The 18,218-nt window shown below is 55.2% G+C and overlaps 1 protein-coding gene across 12 annotated transcripts in view; it reads right to left on the bottom strand.

Annotated features, from left to right (window-relative positions):
* The window catches only part of RRBP1 (ribosome binding protein 1), a 69,111-nt gene that overhangs the window by 19,044 nt on the left and 31,849 nt on the right, over positions 1 to 18,218 (bottom strand). For all 12 annotated transcript variants that reach the window (XM_031004957.3, XM_055372906.2, XM_063702076.1 and 9 more), the window contains 5 exons: positions 10,297 to 10,445; positions 9,117 to 9,239; positions 3,904 to 4,056; positions 2,862 to 2,980; positions 769 to 922 (listed from right to left, as the gene is read on the bottom strand). In XM_031004957.3, coding sequence (XP_030860817.3) covers positions 769 to 922; positions 2,862 to 2,980; positions 3,904 to 4,056; positions 9,117 to 9,239; positions 10,297 to 10,445 — 698 coding nt within the window. The remainder of the gene's footprint in view (positions 1 to 768; positions 923 to 2,861; positions 2,981 to 3,903; positions 4,057 to 9,116; positions 9,240 to 10,296; positions 10,446 to 18,218) is intronic.

Consider the following 18,218-nt stretch of genomic DNA (forward strand, 5'->3'; position numbering starts at 1 on the left):
GGTATGACATCAAGGTGCCTCATGCCCTGGGTAACAGCCCTATGTGGGGTCCACCTGCCCAACACAGGCCAGCAGACGGATGGGAATTCATCAGGCAAGGCCTCTGGGCTGGGAAAACATGCTGCATGCTGCATGCTGCCCGTGTCCCCCTGGGGACAGGGGGACAATCTTCTTCCCTCTGAAGGAGAACAGGCACCCTCCTGGGAAAACAGGCCTCAAGGCCACACCCAGAGGCTGAGAAAGAAGAAACCCCACTGGCCTTGAAGCCAGAGGCTGCGTCCACAGCCTGTGGGCTCAGCTGGCTGCTCCAGAGCTGCAGTACCACAGTGGGGGCAAGTATGGGAGGAAAAACACGGCTCCAGAGCGAGACTTGGGGTTCAAATTCTGCTTCTGCCATGTCCTGGCTGGGTGAACTTGAGGTAGTTGCTGAACTTCTCTGCGCCTCAAACTCCCTTATGGGTAAAAACGCAGACACTACCAGTGCCTACCTCATAGGGTTACAAGGAAAAGTGGCTGAGTTAATGCTTGAAAATGCTCAGAACAGTGCTTAGCATACAGAAAGCTCCCGCTTGATGCCAGCTGTAACTACTACCAAGGAGACTAAGGTGAAGAGTTTGAGCCCCAGCCCTGCAGACACCATCATCTGTCCCAGTCAAGGCTAGAAACGGGTGCCCAGTGTGGCACGGCCAGCCTGGGCCCATCCCCGCTATGCAGACAGGCTTGCTGGGCAGTGAACAGGGCACTGAGGCGGCCACTGCCCTGACTCACCTGCAGCTGCAGGACCTGCTTCTCGAAGGCAGCTGCCTTGGCTTCCAGAGCTTTCCGCTGCTGCTCATCTTGCCGCACAGCCTCTGACTTCTCCACCAGCTCTTTGCTGACCTTGCTGAGTTCCTGCCGAAGCTTGGCCAGCTCTGCGTTCTGCCTGCAAGACAGTCACCAGCCCGACTAATGGAAAGAAAAGGGTGATGGGATCGGTGGTCCAAGCCCTCCCTCCAGGACTCCAGCTCTCTTGTAAGTAAGCAGTTGCCCAAGTCTTGCAGCCATTACCAAAGCCACTTTTCCATTATCAGCTGTGTGGGGCTGGGCATGTGTTTTGTTGAAGACATTGTTTTACCCATATAGTGCATGAACCAGAGACAGCATAGAGCAAATGTGCACTAAAGCATCCCAGGGGAGACCCTCCCAGAAACAGCCAGAAATTCACAGAAAACGGCAACACAGTTCCGGGTGCAAACCAGCCTTGAGATGAAGATCCACCCGCCTTGACGCCCTGTAGGCCTGTGGGCAGCAGCCCATGGAGTCCACGCGCCCCCTCACTGGCCAGCTGGACCAGGGCCAGGCTGGGGAGGCTGCCCAAAGCCAGAGCCTGAGGTGCTTACAAAACAGACCCTTCAGGACTGCACTTCAAAAGCTGGGTCTCGGGAGCTGGGAGGAATGTTCCGGAGTTACAGAAGGAGACTTAAAAGAAAAGGGGGCAGCTGGAGGCCTGCCTTTCCAGCGTAAGGCGTGTGATCAGGATGCCACTCCCCCACTAGCAGATGCTGCCTCAAGGCCAAAGACTGACTGTCCAACCAAGGGACACCACCAGACGAGACTGTCCCAAACCCTGGGATGCAGCACCAGGCCAGGCGGAGCTGGGAAACCGGGCTGAGGCTAGATTTGCTCTGCTGCCTGCGGGGTGGTGGGTCCCACCTCTCTGACTTGGGGGCTGCCTCGTCTGTACCGGGGAGGCCACACCAAAGCCCACTGTAGGGCCATCAGCTCCATGCGTCACAAGGCCAAGGTTCAAGCGACCTAGGAGGGAGGCGGAAGGTCGTGTGGTGCCCTCAAGATGGACTGGGAGCTCTGAAGTGGGCCTGGGAAAACACATCCCGCTGCTGAGAGCCACCCACCAGCCAGAGCTTCTGGACTGGCAGGGCCACCGCCTCAGCGTGACCAGTCTCCTGGCTTTAGAACCTTACCCAGTAAGGAGGCCACAGCAGATCCTATGTGGGGAGACGCCAGAGAATTTCTCAGTCCCCACATTTGCCTTCTGCTGTGGCTTTTGGGGAAACAGCAGCCACAAACCTCCAACCAGCCGATGGCTCAGGAAGGGGACCCAGAGGGGACAGGCAGAGGGGAAGGCAGCTGCTGGATCTCACTCCACGTCAGAGGGAGCCATAGTCAAAACAGACACTTGGCCCGGCTCCCCTCCCTGTCCGGCTCCCACACTGGACTTCCCCTGACCCAACTCCCAGACAAGGACTGAGGGTGCCAGCGTGCTCTGCTGTGGTCAGCCCCTGCCTTGGTGAGAGCAGAGGCTTTCGGGATAACACAGAGCTCTGCCAAGTCCCTGCAGGACACTTCGGACCACAGAAAGCAAAGAAATGTGCAACTAAAGACACTGCAGTGGGTTTCTTGAGGGCCGCCGCTGAGGGTGTAATGCTTAAATCAGGGAAGCAGAAGTGCGGCTGTACTTAACTCCGGAGGGGAAGTGCACCCTCCGGCCCACTTGCTGTGGGCTGCAGCGCTTCAGCAACTCAGAGACAACACTGAGATGAGAACCCCGCTAGGCAGGTGGGGCCTGCGTGCTGGAAACCCTCTCTAGTACCAGTGCATCTGAAGCAAGGGTGTTGCAGAGCAGGAGGCTGTGCTCCAGGGCACAGTCAAGGCCCACCACCAGCCACCACAGGGACGCTGGGCCACCTGTTAGAAGACTCAGGGGCCCAGAACCCAGACGGGAGATGGAAGGTAAGGACGGCTCCGCACACATGTAGGGCCCATGCCTGGCTCTTGTGCCAGCTGCCCTGGCCACAGCCTCATGAAGCCTTCCTCGCTCCAGAGCCCTTGGGGAGGTGCTGAGGCAGGAAAGCTCAGCTTACTTGCTCTCCACCTGGCTCGTGGCCTGGTTCAAGGCATCCCGCAGGATGGAGTTCTCCTGCTGCAGGCGGGCCAGCTGCGTGTTGGGGCCATTCTCCAGCTGCTCCTGAAGAGTCCGGATCTGGAAAGTCACGGGCAAGGGCATCAGAGGCAGCTCGGCCTCACACACAGAACTGACTTCTGAGCAGTGGTTAGTGAAGACACAGCCCACAAAAGAAAACCCCCAAAAGCCTCCACCTTTTCCACGTGGAAGTTAAGAGGATCCCATAAAACAAGAGGCCTGAAAATTGTGAAGCTTAAGCGGCCAAGCATGACTCCCACACCCAGCGACACCTCTCTCCCTCCTCACTGCTCATGGCCTGCCCGAGGCTGAACACTCAGCCCAGGGTCTCTGACACACCCCATGAACATCTGCCTCCAAGGTCACATGGTTGACTGTTCTAAGACAAAGCACATGGCCACCGCCTCTAACCCCCCTGAGGAAGCCTCGATTCCTGCCCTCTGACCTCCGGCACGTCCTGAGACATGCAGCAGGGAGGAGGTCGCAGCCCACTATGAGCAGGGTGCAGGCTTCAGACTTTGACTACAGGGCCAGTCTGGGCAGCCGCCCAGTGCTGGCCTGGAGCCCCATGCTGGAGCTGTGTGATTTTCAGGCCTTGGTATTATGGGATCCTCCCAACCACGTGGAAAGAAGATAGAGCCTGCGTTTCTCTAGGTTCACATGAAGGGTGAGAACTTCACAGACACCCAGGAGGCAGGGAAACAGGGCTGGCCATCTGAGACTAGGCTCTTTTGAAAAGTCTTCTTTAAAATGTATTTCATACCTCCCTGGCTTTTAACATTATACACACACTTGGGCTGCCAGACCCTGTCCAGCCAAATGCAACAGCCCCTGGACTCCTAAACCTGACCAGACCTTACAGACCCCTGTGGGCATCCTCAACCCCCTCATCATGCCTCGCCCTTTGGGCCTCTCTGGCTCCCTCCGTCCTGGACCGGGACTGGGTCCTGTCCCTTCCCATGCCCCCGCCAGCCACTACCCACCTTGCCCTGCAGCTGCTGCACCTCCTTCACGTGCTCCCGGTAGCTGGCCTGCATGCGTGCCTGCACAGCCGTGATCTCCTGCTCCCGGGCCACCAGCTGCTTTTTCACTTTGGCCTCCCCGGCTGCTGCTTTGGCCTTTTCCGCTGCCATCTCCTGGGGGGAAAGTAGCAGAGAGAGGGGCTGGTAAGCCTTGCAGGGCAGGAGCCTATCAGAAGGGAGCAAGAGCATCACCCGGGCTGGGAGGCTGGAGAGCAGAGCACAGACCCCTCCTGCTGGCCGGGTTCTCAGCTAGACTCAAGCCAGCTGCAGTGGGAACGACGACAAACAAGGGATCCCTGGAAACCCTGCTGGCCCTGGCCGGTTGTGGGCTCAATGTCAGGCCTTGGCCACAGTGGAGGTGGCAGATGCGGCAGGAACAGCAGAGACACACGGTGCTGTCCCTGGCTCTCCAGGGCACTGGCTCGGCCCTGCTGTGATGACAACACCCCGGCTTGACTCAGTCACCAACATCCAGGCCCCTGGGACACCTACTTCTACTCAAGTGCCTTCATCAGGACTGAAAGGCGGCAAGCCCTGATGGCTAGGGTGGGGGTGGGGCCAGCTGCCAGTTCCGCCGTGGCTGGGGGTAGGGCATGGGTCTCTGCAGGCAGTCGCTCTGTCCTCCACCCAGGGGGACATCGGCTCCGATCAGTGCCAGATACCCACAGGTGAACATGGATGCCGAGTCTGGGGGGTCCGGCGTCTCCAGCAGGGACAGAGCAGGATGGGAAGGCTGGCCATGGTCTGTGTCATCCCAGAAGGATGGCCTCAACCAGAAACCATAGGGAGGCACGGTGACAACTCAAGGAAAGGTTGACATAATGAGCCCCTGGGGTGGGGGTGTTCCCTGTCTAGCAGGCCTGGACAGACCAGCACTGATGTGATGTGAATACATATCATAAACACAGCAGGCCTGGGTAACCAGGGCACAAGCGTCCCACGAGCGTCAAGGCTGCTCCATGGGCAGTGGGCCAGGAGTGGGGAAGTCCGTCCCCTCCCCAGACCAGGACTGTAGGGAGGCCTGTCCCAAAGGCCAGAGTGTCCCTCTTGCCTGAGATGGGAAAGAACCCTGAGGAGGAGCCACTGGGTGCTGGTGCTGTTCCGTGCTCCTGGTACTCTCTGGGACCTCCTGGGACCCTTGGCCTCACTTTTCAAAGACAATCATCTTTTTGGCTCTGCCCGGGGTGAGAGGCCCACAGGAGCCTGCAGGTCTGCTTCACTGATTAGCTACAGAAGTGGGGGGTGGGAGGAGCTGACACTACGCCCCAGCACTGTCCCATTTAATTTTCTCTGGAAGACGAGGATTACAATCCCCATCCAAGCTGAGGTCACAGAGCCTTGGAGAGGACACACTTGTCCAAGGTTGGGGAGCAGCTCTAAGAGGCAGGGGTGGGGCCCAAACCTAGGACTGTACAAGACCAAGGGGTTCCCAGAAAGGGGAGGAATGAGGACGCCTGCCCTTCTGTGTGGGCTGGGAAGCCCCTGGGAAAAGGGAGGACAGCTCAGCGGTGATTCCAGGACCCCTCCGCACTTCCTCCTCTAACACACGTGGCCCCACCAGCCCACTGCTGGCAGACAGGTGTGGTAGGGATGGCTGGAAGCCTCCAAACACCAGCAGAGAGGAGGCCGCTCTCTTTGCTGAGTTTCCCACACAACGGCCCTTCCAAGTAGATGGTCCAGCCTTGTGAAGAAACCAAAGCTCAGGGAGACCAGGCATTCCCACAGCCACATGGATGGCTGGTTGGGAAGCCACACTTGGGTCATCCTCAGCCCTCCTCTGCCACCTGGAGACACCCTTCCCAGCCCTGGGCAGGCCTCGTGCAGTTCCAAGGTCCACCCCGCTCAGGGTCTGCAGACCCCTATCTCCTGGGGGTCAGCATTCCAAGGCCGCCAGGATTCAATGGGATCTTCCCCCTCCTTTGCCTCTAGGCTTTTTAAAGAGCAGAGAAAAGTCACTTGTCCTCAGTGCAGCTGTTTAGCTCTCTATGGTTTCTTTTTCTTCAAAGAGCTCAGAGTCCCAGGGTTCCTTCTGCTTGTCAAATTCTTAATTCAGTTGCAAGAGTCAGATTTATTTTCTTGAAAAGCATTCCTGATGGTGGTGGGGGGTTCCGGCGCACTAGAAGACAAGGCTTGGCACCATCACTAGCATTGGCTCCGAAGTGACTCTCTGTTCCTACTTCTTCCAGGCGCTGTTCCCTAGGAGTAGTGGGGCCCCTCATGGTGTAAGCTTCGAGGACTGTAGAGAGCCCTCCAACCTGCTTTCCCAGCCAAGCAAGGAAGCAACCTCCACCAAGAAGGCCTGGTAACAGGAACTCCTCCAGTGACCCCACCCCCAGGTAAACCCTCTGAGGGTCCCAGAGGGCCTTGGGGCTCCTTCTGTTTCACAGCCCCATCTCCTTCTGGGCCCTAAAGCCAGAACACGGGACCAAGCCCAGGACGGGGCCAGTCCGAGGCATGGCTTCAGGACAGAGGTTCTGGTGCCCAGGAACATGACAGCTGGAATGTTTTTCCAGAAGGTTGTGCCTTCTTGGTTACATCACTGGAGCTCTGCCTGGACTCCTCAAACCCCCAAGAGATTCTCAGACAGCCAGGACAGAGTTCTCAAGGGCGTCTGAGCCCATCAACTCCTGCAGACAGTGTGTGGACTGGTCCTTGAACCCAACTCTGCTGGGACTTCGCACATTTGGGAGACCTGGATACAGCTGATGATCCAAATTTTCTTTCTCAGTGTGTCCAGATCATGCCTTCAGCATCAGACCCCAAGAAACAGAATTAATGAAAATCCTTTTCAACTATAAAAACTTCTCTACAAGGACAAAGAAAACATGTCGAAGGGACTAGAACAAGAAACATAGGTTCCATCCATCTCCCCAGCTCCTGAGGGGGATTAAGGTAAGAGGAACTGCCACACTCTCTGGAATTAACTGTCTCGTAACATTTCCCTCAGCAGTGCTGGGCAGTTGCAGTGTTACCGTAAGAATGAGGTAAACAGGCCAGGGATGGTGGCTCACAGCTGCAATCCCAGCACTTTGGGAGGCCGAGGTGGGCGGATCACCTGAGGTCGGGAGTTCGAGACCAGCCCGACCAACATGGAGAAACCCCGTCTCTACTAAAAATACAAAATTAGCCGGGTATGGTGGCGCTTGCCTGTAATTCCAGCTACTTGGGAGACTGAGATAGGAGAATCGCTTGAACCCGGGAGGCGGAGGTTGCAGTGAGCCAAGATTGTGCCATTGCACTCCAGCCTGGGCAACAACAGTGAAACTCCAGTCTCAAAAAAAAAAAAAAAAAAGAATAAGGTAAACACATCGGCTCTGCTCAGGACTCTCAACAGAGAGCACGAGCACAGGGAAGAGAAACGGCCAAAGGCATCGACTACAAACATTTAACTATTTACAAGAAGACAATGTAAAATACTCAGAAATGCTTCCAGGCTTCCCCTCAGCTGCAAGGTGGCCTGGCCCTCTCGGTGGCCACTTAATCACTGGCGGCCTGCTAGGCTGAGCCTGGCGAGACCACCAGAGTAGGTCTGCGCCGCCAGGCTTGAGGTCTGACAGGAGCCAGATGCAGCCAGGTGATGCCTAACTGTACCAATGACCTCCGTGCAGAACAGGAACATGGGAGCTCCAGAAGGCTCCTGAGGGAGGGAAACCAAATTGAGTCTTCCAGAGTAAGAAGACAATGTCCAGACATCCAAGCACGGAAGGGCATTAGAGGCCACGGGAAGAGCAAGAGGAGAGCCCCAGAGGAGTCACGAAAGGGCACAGCATGTCTGGGCACAGGTAGGGAAAGGGAAGAGGTGAGGCCAGAGGCAGGGTGAGTGGCTGAGCTGGGGCTTGGGGGGCAGACTTAGGTCTGAAGATTAGGGGCCTCTGGCAGAGCTTGATGGGGGTCCTCACAGATCAGCATTTGGGAGCCCAATAGGACCTCTTCAGGCTTAGGGAGCAGAGTGTGGGTGGCAGGGAGGCCACGCACGGTTAACCTTCTCCTCACCTAAGAGGCAAGGCCGGTGGTCTCTGAGGAGGCTGGGTACTGAATGAGGACCACAGGCTGCCCTGAGCATGCAGCCAGGGAGATATTCTACCACCCCAGCAGGGTGGAGGGCAGCATCGAAGAGCAGCCATCTAAGGTGTGTCTTCTGGTCCTGCCCATCCCCCACCCAGTGAACTTCCCATCTGGCTCAGAGCCGTGACCCTGAATTTGCGACAAAAAGTAAGGCTGCCTTACTTCCAATTCTTTGTGCTCGAGCAGACAAAGGCACCTGGAGGAAGGGCTGTAGCCCAGACACCGTTGGACAGTCCACCATCCAGGCCCTCCCCCTGCGCCCGCTGCCCGGGATGGAGAAGGCAGGGAGGCAGGGAGAGGGCAAGAGCAAGCCTGCGGTGCTGCATGGGGCAAAGACGGCTTTCATCAGGGCCTGACCAGTCCCAGAGGGCCAGGGGGCCCCTCACCCTGCCCTTCCTCCAGGAAGGCTGGGGCACCAGGGCCCACCCTCAGAAGCAGAGAGGTGGGGAAAGACCCCGGTGAATTCTGCAGTGGGAAGAACAGCCCCTATGCCATGGATCCCAACACAATCTCAACATGCCATCAGCCCCGTCCTATGGCAGCACCAGCCCACCACCGATTGCTGTTCAGAGTGCAAATGCTACGTGCCACGCCATCCGCTGATACGGGGAGCCAGGGTTTCCCTGCACATCCCTCCTCTGACATCAGAAAAAGGGAGAAGAGCAGCCCCTCCAGTCCCCTCCCCACAAGGTTTTGCATAATCCTCAAGAAAACAACCTTGAATCTATTGTGGCCACCCTCCTTTCCAGGCACAGCCCCTAGAAAGCTGGCCTGTGACTGCAGGACCTGTCTAGTGAAAGCCAGGTCTGGTCCATCCCCATCACAAACTGATGCTGCTTAACTTCCAAGCCCTTGCTTCACTTCCCTGCGTTCTTACAGCCACGAAGGAAGCCACCACGCCGTAGAGCCACGAGCACTGCCAAGGGTGAGCTGCCGGCCCTTGGCTCTTTAGGCAGCAGATAAGCAGCAGTCCCTACTCAGCAGCCTGACAGCCAGCTACGTTCCAGGCAGGCCCCAGCATCTCGGAGCCCGGGATCCACCGTGGATGGGGCGGGGGTCCTCTGAGGACGGGAGAGGACAAACCATCTCCGAGCCCACTCAGGCTGTACCTTGTTGAGCTCCCTCAGTTTGCTCTTGGCGACAGCCGCATCTTCCTGTTCTGTGGCCAGCAGTTTCTCCTTCTCTTCCAGCTGGCGTTTCAGAATCGCCACAGGGTCACCCTTCTGAGTGGCCTAGAAATACCCAGAGATGCGTTAACAGAGGGGACAAATGGGACTTGGCTCATCCCCCGACCCCGGACAAGAGCAGAGGTCTGAGGGCTTGATGAAGTGGAGCAGGGGCTTCGAGTCAAGGGTTCCACTGGGACTCCAGATACTTGTGGGGAAAGGCGGCCCCGCCTCAGCCATCAGCCTGCCGGGACCCCCGACCCAGCGTGTTGGGACTGTCAAGGCCAAAGGCTTTGGATCCCTGGAGTGGCATTTAGGAGTGTGGTGTTGCCAGCTCCTCTGAGGGGCAGCTGGCCACCATTTCTGGCCTGGAGCCTACCCAAGCGGGGCATGCAGCCCGTAGGCCTCTGGCTGCAGTATGGGGGCCGGGTACTCTGAGGACAGTGACCTGAGCAGAGCCAGGCCTCTCCCTGGTCATCTGAATCTCCTATGGCCACTCATACCCAGTAGAGCCCCCAGTGACGACTGACAAGCTCTTGGTGCCACTGAGACTGTGCAGGATGTGTATGGCCAGGAAGGGAGTGACCCCACTGGCCTCAGGGCACACCTGGGCATCTCTAACCACTAAATTCTCCAGCACAGTTACCCTGAACTCTGACTCCAGTGAAGGAATGTGCCACGCAGCACTTCTTGGGCACAGCTCTTGGCCAGAGGCACGAGATAGCTCAGAACTCTTAGCCTCTGAACCTGCCCCTGGCACCACGACGGAAACCAGGGGCGCTTCTGGGCTGGGGAACCTCACAGGGCCCCACACTGTGTCCCTATACCTTCCTTTCTGCACCCTGTGCTGTGGCCACAAACTGGCTAGGCCCCAGCTCCCTAGATCCCATACCCTGCCAATACAGAGCCCTGCCCCAGCCCTAACCATCTCAGGAGCCAGGCCATGGGTGGCTTGACAGAAGCCAAAGCACCTGCGAGCGATCCCTCGGGGTGGCAGAATTCTGCCAGGAAAGAGAAGTGGAGGCTGTCCTATGAATGTCCTCTCTGTGGCAGAGGGAAGGGCGAAACCGCCCTAGCCAGCTGCAGTGGCCTCTGAGCATGGCCAGCAGGAGGGTGGGCCCACCTTGTGCCAGGTGTCCTGAATGATGCCAGCCTTCTCAGACAGGATCTCGATGAGCCGCTGGGCCTCGCCCTCGTTGAACACCATGCTCCCAACCGTGGAGACCAGTGTCTTGTAGGGGAGGTAGAGAGGGCCGTCGGCATCTGGGGGCCCTGTGCAGCAAGAGGGAAAGAGCTGAGACTTAGGCCCATAAGCCACAACACACGTGGCCACAAAGCCCATCACACCAAGAAGGTTCCGGTCACAGCCAAGAAGAGCTCTCTGACTGCTTGGGGTCAGCAGGCTGAGCATGGCGAGTCTGCTCCAGTGTCTCCTGCTCTTTCAGGACACCGAGAAACTGACTCAAAGATGGTTCCCTGTGCCGTCCTAACTCGCCCATAGGAAGTCTCAGCCTGGGGTGGAAGTAGAGCTCCTCTTTTTTTTTTTTCTACCATCAAGATGGCCTGCAACAAAATTAAGCAAGGCGTACTTTTTCCATAGGCTTTTCTCCCTTCCTTTTTTTCTCGCAAATGCACTGGTCCTGTTCTCAACCTGCATGGCTCACCACGGTTCTCCCCACTGGCCGTGACTGAGCCCCGTGGCCTTGTGGGACCTGACTGGGCAGCGAATCTACCATCCACCACACACAGACACCCAGAGCCACGCTCCTGCAGCCACAGGAGGAGCACAGAAGGCAAGGAGAGGCTGCTTCCACACATCAGTGCAAACCCTATTTCTAGCTCCCTGGATGAAGCCCAGGCAGTGACAGGGTTTGGGAGAGGGAAGGCTGGCTGGGTTCTTATAGAAAGGGCCTGTCCACTCGCCAGTCCATGAGTGACTGCCTGGAGGACAGGGAGTCATCTGCCAACAAATATCACTTCTGAAAAACTAAAACTGCCAACACCCCCCACGCCCCTCCCCCCACACACGGTTTTGTTCTCACTGGGGCTTGAATGCAGCCTCGGAAGCAAGAAAGGGTGAACCAAGATGCCATGCCTGAGTGCCTGGACTCTTCCACAGCTGAATGACAGCACTAAAAATGAGCCAAATCAGAGAGCGGACCGGCCTACGGCAGCCCCTCAGCTGAGCCCACCTTGGGAGGACAAAGGAGAGGGCTGGTTTCCATAGCAACCCTCAATTCTCTGGCTTGTCACAATATTTTCACTTACTAGTCATAATATTTTCATTACAAGTCAAAGCATTTGGCACGATACCTTAATGAGGGGAACGTGGGATGTGGGCGAGCTGGCTGCTATGAGCACCTTTATTTTATAACTTCTTACCCTGGTGAGGCTCGGGAGTTTAAAAATAACCATGTTGACACCAAAGGCCTAAGAGGTCATGGGTGCCACGAAAACAGGTCCTGGCAAAAGCATGCCCCTTCAACCTTCTTTTTACTGAAATACGTGTATGTACATAAAGTAATTTTAATGCACACACAAGAGAAAATTCTAACCCAAAAGCCAAAAGAAAATAAAAACATGCATGGCTCGCTCTCGGGAGAAACCCCCGTGTTAGTTCACATTTCGATTCCCAGCCTTCCTGTCTTCCCCCTCAGCCTGCAGGTGCGTGTCTACTGCCAGCACTTTCCAGGAGACAGAGGTCACTTGTTTCAAAGACACCTCTGTAGTTACAGACTGGGCAGGGCAGCTGCTTCAGCTGGCGTCTAGCTGCTGGCTGCAAGGACATTTCCCCCTTCTGACTCAGAAAAGTGTCCGGCGCCGTCCGATGTGCTGGGCACCAGCCACGTGTGGCTACTGGGCACCTGCAACATGGCTGGCCTGACTCGAGATGTGCTATGAGTGGAAAGTACATGTGGAATTTAGAAGATTTGGTATGAAAAAAAAAAGAATGTGAAGTATCTGTAATAATTTTATATATGGATTGTATGTTGAAATAACATTTTGGATAAACTGGGTCAAACAAAATGTATCGTTAACATTCAGTCCATTTGTTTCTTGCTGGCCTTTTTAAATGTGGCTGAGGACATTTACATCACATCCATGGCTCACACGTGTGTGGCTCACATTCTGTTTCTCCTGGACTGGCTGGCCTATTCCTTTCCAGAACCGGGGAACCCCAAAGTGCCCCCTGCTGAATTCCTGGCAGCCCCTGGTCCTACAGAGGTTCCAGAGTCACCCAAGAGCTCTGGCCTCTCTTGAACTCTCTCCTTAAAGACCACCCTTCCAGGCCCCACGGCCCCTACTGCACTGCCGGGTGGGGAAACATCTGGATAAGGCAGCTGGAGGGCACGTGCTCTAGGACGCCGCTTCCTGCACAGGGGCAGCGTGGCCACATGCTCACCCGCCGCAGGCTCAGTCCACAGAGTGCTCCCAAGAGTGTTCTCGGAGCGGCATTCTCATAAATCTTTATTAAAACTTTCTAACATAATTCCATTCTATTAGATATTTTAACAGAAAAATAAAAACTTGCAACACGTGAAACAAACGCAAAGCTGCGTACAGCAAAATGTTAATGCTCTCCTCTGCCACCTCTCATGGCCCCCCAGAAACTTCCACAGCCTTTGCCACACTCATACAAACACTACCTTTTATACTGTTTTTAGAGAGCTATAACTTTACAAATCATTTTTCATTAAATCTTTTAGGTAAAAACTGTGCTGTCTCAATTGTCCCCAAATCAAGGGCAGCACAACTGAAAGAAAAAAGGAAAGCCCTCAGAAGCAGAGGCAGGATTTCTGGGCCTCCAGATGAGTTGCATTTAAATAACGTACTAACGGGAGCCTAAGGCGTGCCCAGCACATCACTTAGGGCTCCAGCAAATACTTGAAGATACCAGTAATCTTCCGAATTGTGAAATCTTAACGCACTAAACTAAGTCTCTCAGACTCAACACCTAGTCTGTGAAATCACAGACTTCAAAAGGCCCAGGGTGCAGTGAATGCTGGAAAAGTTCGGCTCCCTGAGGGCTTGCTCCTGTGGCTAACGCTTTGCCCATCTTGGTGGGTATGAAATACCAGGAAGGGACAGGCCAGGAGGCCTGGGGAGTGACCAGGGAGCAGGAGACCCAAGAGTAGAGACGCAGGCCAGTGTCTCACTTTGATGGATAATCCGGACCTCTGTCTGGCAGGGGACACAGCAACACCCCAGGGGCCAGGCCCTGCAGGAATGGGACAGGTACTGTGACAAATAACCACACAGGCCTGGGCTCAGGGGGGTGGCCTCTCCTGAGCTGGGTGGCCCTGGGCATGGCACTTCACCTCCAGGTGATGGCTGCAATGGGGGAATCTGAGCCAGAACCCTCAGAGCCACAGGCCTGCCCAAGAGCCTGGAAACGAGATTTTTAAGTGCTATCTTCTCATCTTTACTGCTGACAGCTAACTCAATAAAAAACAAATAAATGAATGAAACCACTGTACAGATGAACAAACACATCCGTGGGCCACGTCCAGTCTGCAGGTCACCTCTGTCCTTGGGCAGTGGGGCACCAAGGTCAGAGCAAGGCCTCTGGGACCAGGTGGCCTGGAGTCGAATCCCAGCTCAGCTCCTTCCCACCTGTGTCCTTGGACAAGTGGCTTAACCTTCCTTTGCTTCTGTTTCCTTGCCTACAAAATAGGGATGATCACTGTTCCCCTCACAGCATGGCTGGAAAGAGTAAGTTGCAACGTGCTTGGAAACATGCCTGGCGCAGGGTAACGCACAGCAAAATAAATCAGCATGGCCGGCCTTCAAGCAGCTCACAGCAGCTCAGATAACGCACCTCACACCCCAAATTTCAAAATGACTCTCCCTTCTGCGACCACGCTGGGAGGCTCAGGCACCTAAAATTAAACTCATCTGGCAAAGAGGCACTTAGTGTTCTCTCTCACTGTCAACTGTGGCATCCTTGGATGAGGCTTTTCTCTCTGTATAATTTCCAGGATCCCCCATGGCCAGGGCTCAGGCATAGGAGGAGGATCTCAGCCCTAAGTGGCCTCATGAGACTCAGCGGCCAGCCCCCCACATCAGCTGCTGGAGCACCCCTGCACTGTGCACAGCTGGCTCTCTCAGTCCACGGGGAGGGTATCAGAACCACTCCAGGAACTGCCGCCTGAGCCCTGGCAACAGCTGGTGGTTAATAGGAGGGGATTATCACCTCGGCCCTGGGATGGGCCCCACAAAAGGCTCCAGATCAGCTCCAGCGGCTGCTACAGGTGCCCAGCAGCCCTGATCAGGGCAGGCAGGGCCAGGTGGTCTCTAGACACAAAGTATGTACCACCTGCATACCCAGCAGTCCGTAAATTGCTGGGCCTGGAAAGTTAAGTTATAGGTTGGGCTGTGGCCAACAGAGGCAGAGGACACAGGGCCATAAGGCAGAAGAGTGACACAAGGGGGACCTGGAGAACGAATGGGGCAGCAATGCCGAGAAAGGCTTTAAGGTCTTGGGCCAAGCATAGCTGGGTAAGGACACGGTGAGGGGCTTTGGGCCCTAGCGTGTCAGACTTGCACCCGAGGTTGGACTAGGTCCAAGTCTTCATAGGCCCTGGGAATCTGGATTTTATTCTGTAGGCAACAAGCGATGCCTAGAAAGGAGCGTTTGAATTTGAGAAAAAGATTTCAGGATGCCCAGGGGGATGCGGCTGGAAGCAGGCAGACCAGCTGGCCTGGACCCTGGTCCTAAGAGCCTATCCCCGCTGGGTCCTAAGAGCCCAGGACCAGGATCCGGGCCCGAGTATTCAGGAAGCTGAGCTGGTGGGAGAGAGGCCCAGGTGTCAACCCAGGGACTCTGGCAATGGAACCTGAAACAGCATGGACTTGAGGGCTTGGGGAAGAACTCCATTGGCAAAAACTCTCATTTCCTAAGAGATTGTCCAGATCAGTTCTGAGGATGCCTCCCTCAGACACACACATGTAGTCTGAATAGCTGCTGCCTCCAGGCCTGCACAGGGGCGACTCCAGACAGTGCAGACCAAGGCACCCAGCATGGCTGCCCAAGCCAGATCGCAATCTTGGCATGCCTTCCATGCCCTGCAGTCCCCAGTCACCCGACCCAAACTCAGGTCTGCTCTAAGAAGGTGAAGACCCTGGGGCCCCAGGAAAGGGCTCCCACATCCCTCCTGGAAACCCAGCACCACGCAAGCAGTCATCAGCCTCTGCAGACCAAGATTCAGAGGCTGAGGACAAGCTCCCCATTCCTGCTGACCCAAAGTCCAGGGCATCTCTGTCTCTCTCAACCTGAGGAGCCGGCTCCCTTCAGGGTCCCACCCCGAGGTGGGACGCAAGACGCTCTCTAGGGAGGAGCTCCGGCCAACATCACTGCTGGCCTCTAACTGCTCGTTCCTGGACTGTGGCTGTGAAGGCTCCTCCTGAGCCTGTGGGGGAAGTGAGCTTTATGAGACCCTGGAGGAAATGAAGATCTACCAAATGCTCCTGGAGGCAAACTGCGACTCCTGCTCTCACTCATTGCTCATCTGCCCACAGCTGAGGCAGGCCCTGGGCAGTGCACAAACAGTGGACTCCAGGCCCAGCTCAGGACACAGAGCCCGGCCTTGCCCAAGCGCTGGTCAGCGCTCCTGACAGGAAGCAGGCCAAGGAGGCGCAGCTGCACTTGACCCCAAATGCCATGAACGGTCACATCCGCAGCTTTAAGGGCAATGGAGCTCAGTACAAATAATGTCAAGAACGACCCAATTCAGGGCCTTTCAATCAGTCCTTTTCCTTTAGTTGGAGAAAAACGTAATCGGCTACAAACTTGGGGACTGGTATATTTAATGGTATCTAATGGAATTTAAAATATCCTATAGATTGAAGAACTGTTTTCCTCTTTAAAGTTTTGTTTTTTCCTCCAAATTTCAACAAAACCAATTTTATACCTGGAGTTAAAAAAAACCCACATCACAATATTTTTAAAAGAACGACAATTCCTGGAGGACCTCTGGGCAAGGCCCTTCCCAAGGCACACAGGCTGGCCCAAGGAGGATACGGTTTAAACAGCAATTAGGACTCTACCTAATGCCTGCAGAAAACGGCAGGGGATTTTTAATCCCAGGCTGTCTGACCACAGCCGTCTGGGGGCAGTGACCGGAGTCCCAGCCTCACCATGTTTTCAAGTGGCTGAAAAGAGATTTCTGGAAGAGTGTCATCTAGCAGCTTCTCACACTGATACTTGGCTCGCTTCCCTAGGGGATGTTTTTGTTCTTCTTTAAAAAAAAGAAGAAGAAAAGAAAAAGTTGGGTTTGAAGAACTTCCACAGAAAGTGAATAAAGGCTCATAAGCCCCAGAGAGTTTTCTTCAGAGCTTCAGACCCTGAGAAACTGAGTTAAGTTCAAAAGAAAAAGTATCTGACTTGATCTCCGTGTACACCTCTCTGTGCAACTGCCGGCGAGAAGGGCACAGGGGCACCTGCCGGGCAGGGCGGGGGCCTCGGGAGGGGCTGCCCACACCGGCCGCTCTGCCATCTGCTGGTCATGTGCATGACTTCTGGGAAGTCTGAGCTTTGCTTTCTGCTTTTGTCAAACAGGTAAAAATTCAAATCCACCTTAGAGAATTGCACGAGGGATAAAGGCATGGAAACCAGCCTCCTAAACTGCACATCTGAACAAACACCTGGTTGGGGAGAGCAGTGGCGTCACACCTGCTGTGCTAAGCAGCGCTGGGTCTGGAGCACAGCAGGCTACACATGGGGAGGACAGGCGTGGGTGGGTGGGTGGGTGAGGAGCTGGGAGCAAGGGGTGTTCCCATCACGAAGTCAAATTGTTTAAGATGAGGGCCCTGCTACCCTAGACACCTTGAATACCGTTTCCTGGGGGCTTGACAACTCTTCCCCATACCCCCTGACCTGTGACCCCAGCCCCATTAGATTGCAGAACACGACTTGGGATTTTAGGTTACATTTCCTATTGTAGGGGTAGAATGGGGGCTCAGCGAGACTGCACATGACACAGAGCTCACAGGCCCCCTCCCACCACGGCACTGCCAGGCTCCAGAATGTGGGAACTGCCTTTAGCTTCCCACCTTGCCTCAGTTCATGAATGCCTCCCAGACGCCTGTGTGCTAGGGCTGGGACACGCACTGACCTCCTTCTGGAGGCCTCAGAAGAGCTGGCACTACCTTTCCTCATTCCAGACCCCAAAAGGAGCAACGTGCTCCTTGCTGCTCCTCAGAGGACACAGGGCTGCCTCAAAACACCCAGAAGGATGAGAGTTCCATCAGCTTTGGTATAATGAGGGCCTGTTTATTTGACTTAGAGACACATAATGGAGTTTTTGTTTCTTCTCCATAAAAAAAAAAAAAAAGTTATAGAAAAACTGGAAAATGCAGAAGAGTGAAAGGAAGATACTAACATTTATCCATAATCCTACCTCCCAAAGGTGGCCTCTTTTTCCCACATGGACTTATCTGACAACGTGGCAAGAATGGGCCTCTGAAATGCCTGTTTCTGAGTGTTTGCCACCTCATGGAGGTTGGGTGGGTTCTCCTGGGCCATGACACAATGGTCTCTCTGGCCACAGAGTAAAACTGGCTTGCATCAGCAGGCTGGGGAAAGAGGGCCCCGCAGAAAGCAGGCCCACAGCCAAGACAGAAGTGCCATGCCCCCAGGGTTACCCACCCCCGTCCATTAGGCAGAAAGGTCACAGGTCCTTGGGTGAGCTCCAGACTCCCCAAGAGTGCAACAAGTACCCTGCATCCCCGCATCCCCTGAGTGACGTGCTAGCAGAGGTAATGAGGAAACACCTGTTTCCAACCAGCAGCAACAATGAGTGAAGCAAGCTCCAGTTAAAAGCACACTGTTCTGGAGCTCATGCTAACTGTGGGGTCTTCAGAATGTACATATGTACTTCCTCAGTCTACGCCCACACTGTAGGATCCAGACTTGATTCCAGGTGCTGGGTGGGACAGCTCTCCTGCCAGTGTAACACCCAGATGGTGATTAGTACAAGATCAGTGCAGCCCAGGGTGGGAGGCAAACCAGCATAATCCTGCAAACAAAGACTCAATCTGAGGATA

This window comes from Gorilla gorilla, chromosome 21 (genome assembly GCF_029281585.2).
Source record: "Gorilla gorilla gorilla isolate KB3781 chromosome 21, NHGRI_mGorGor1-v2.1_pri, whole genome shotgun sequence".
Classification (NCBI taxonomy): domain Eukaryota; kingdom Metazoa; phylum Chordata; class Mammalia; order Primates; family Hominidae; genus Gorilla; species Gorilla gorilla.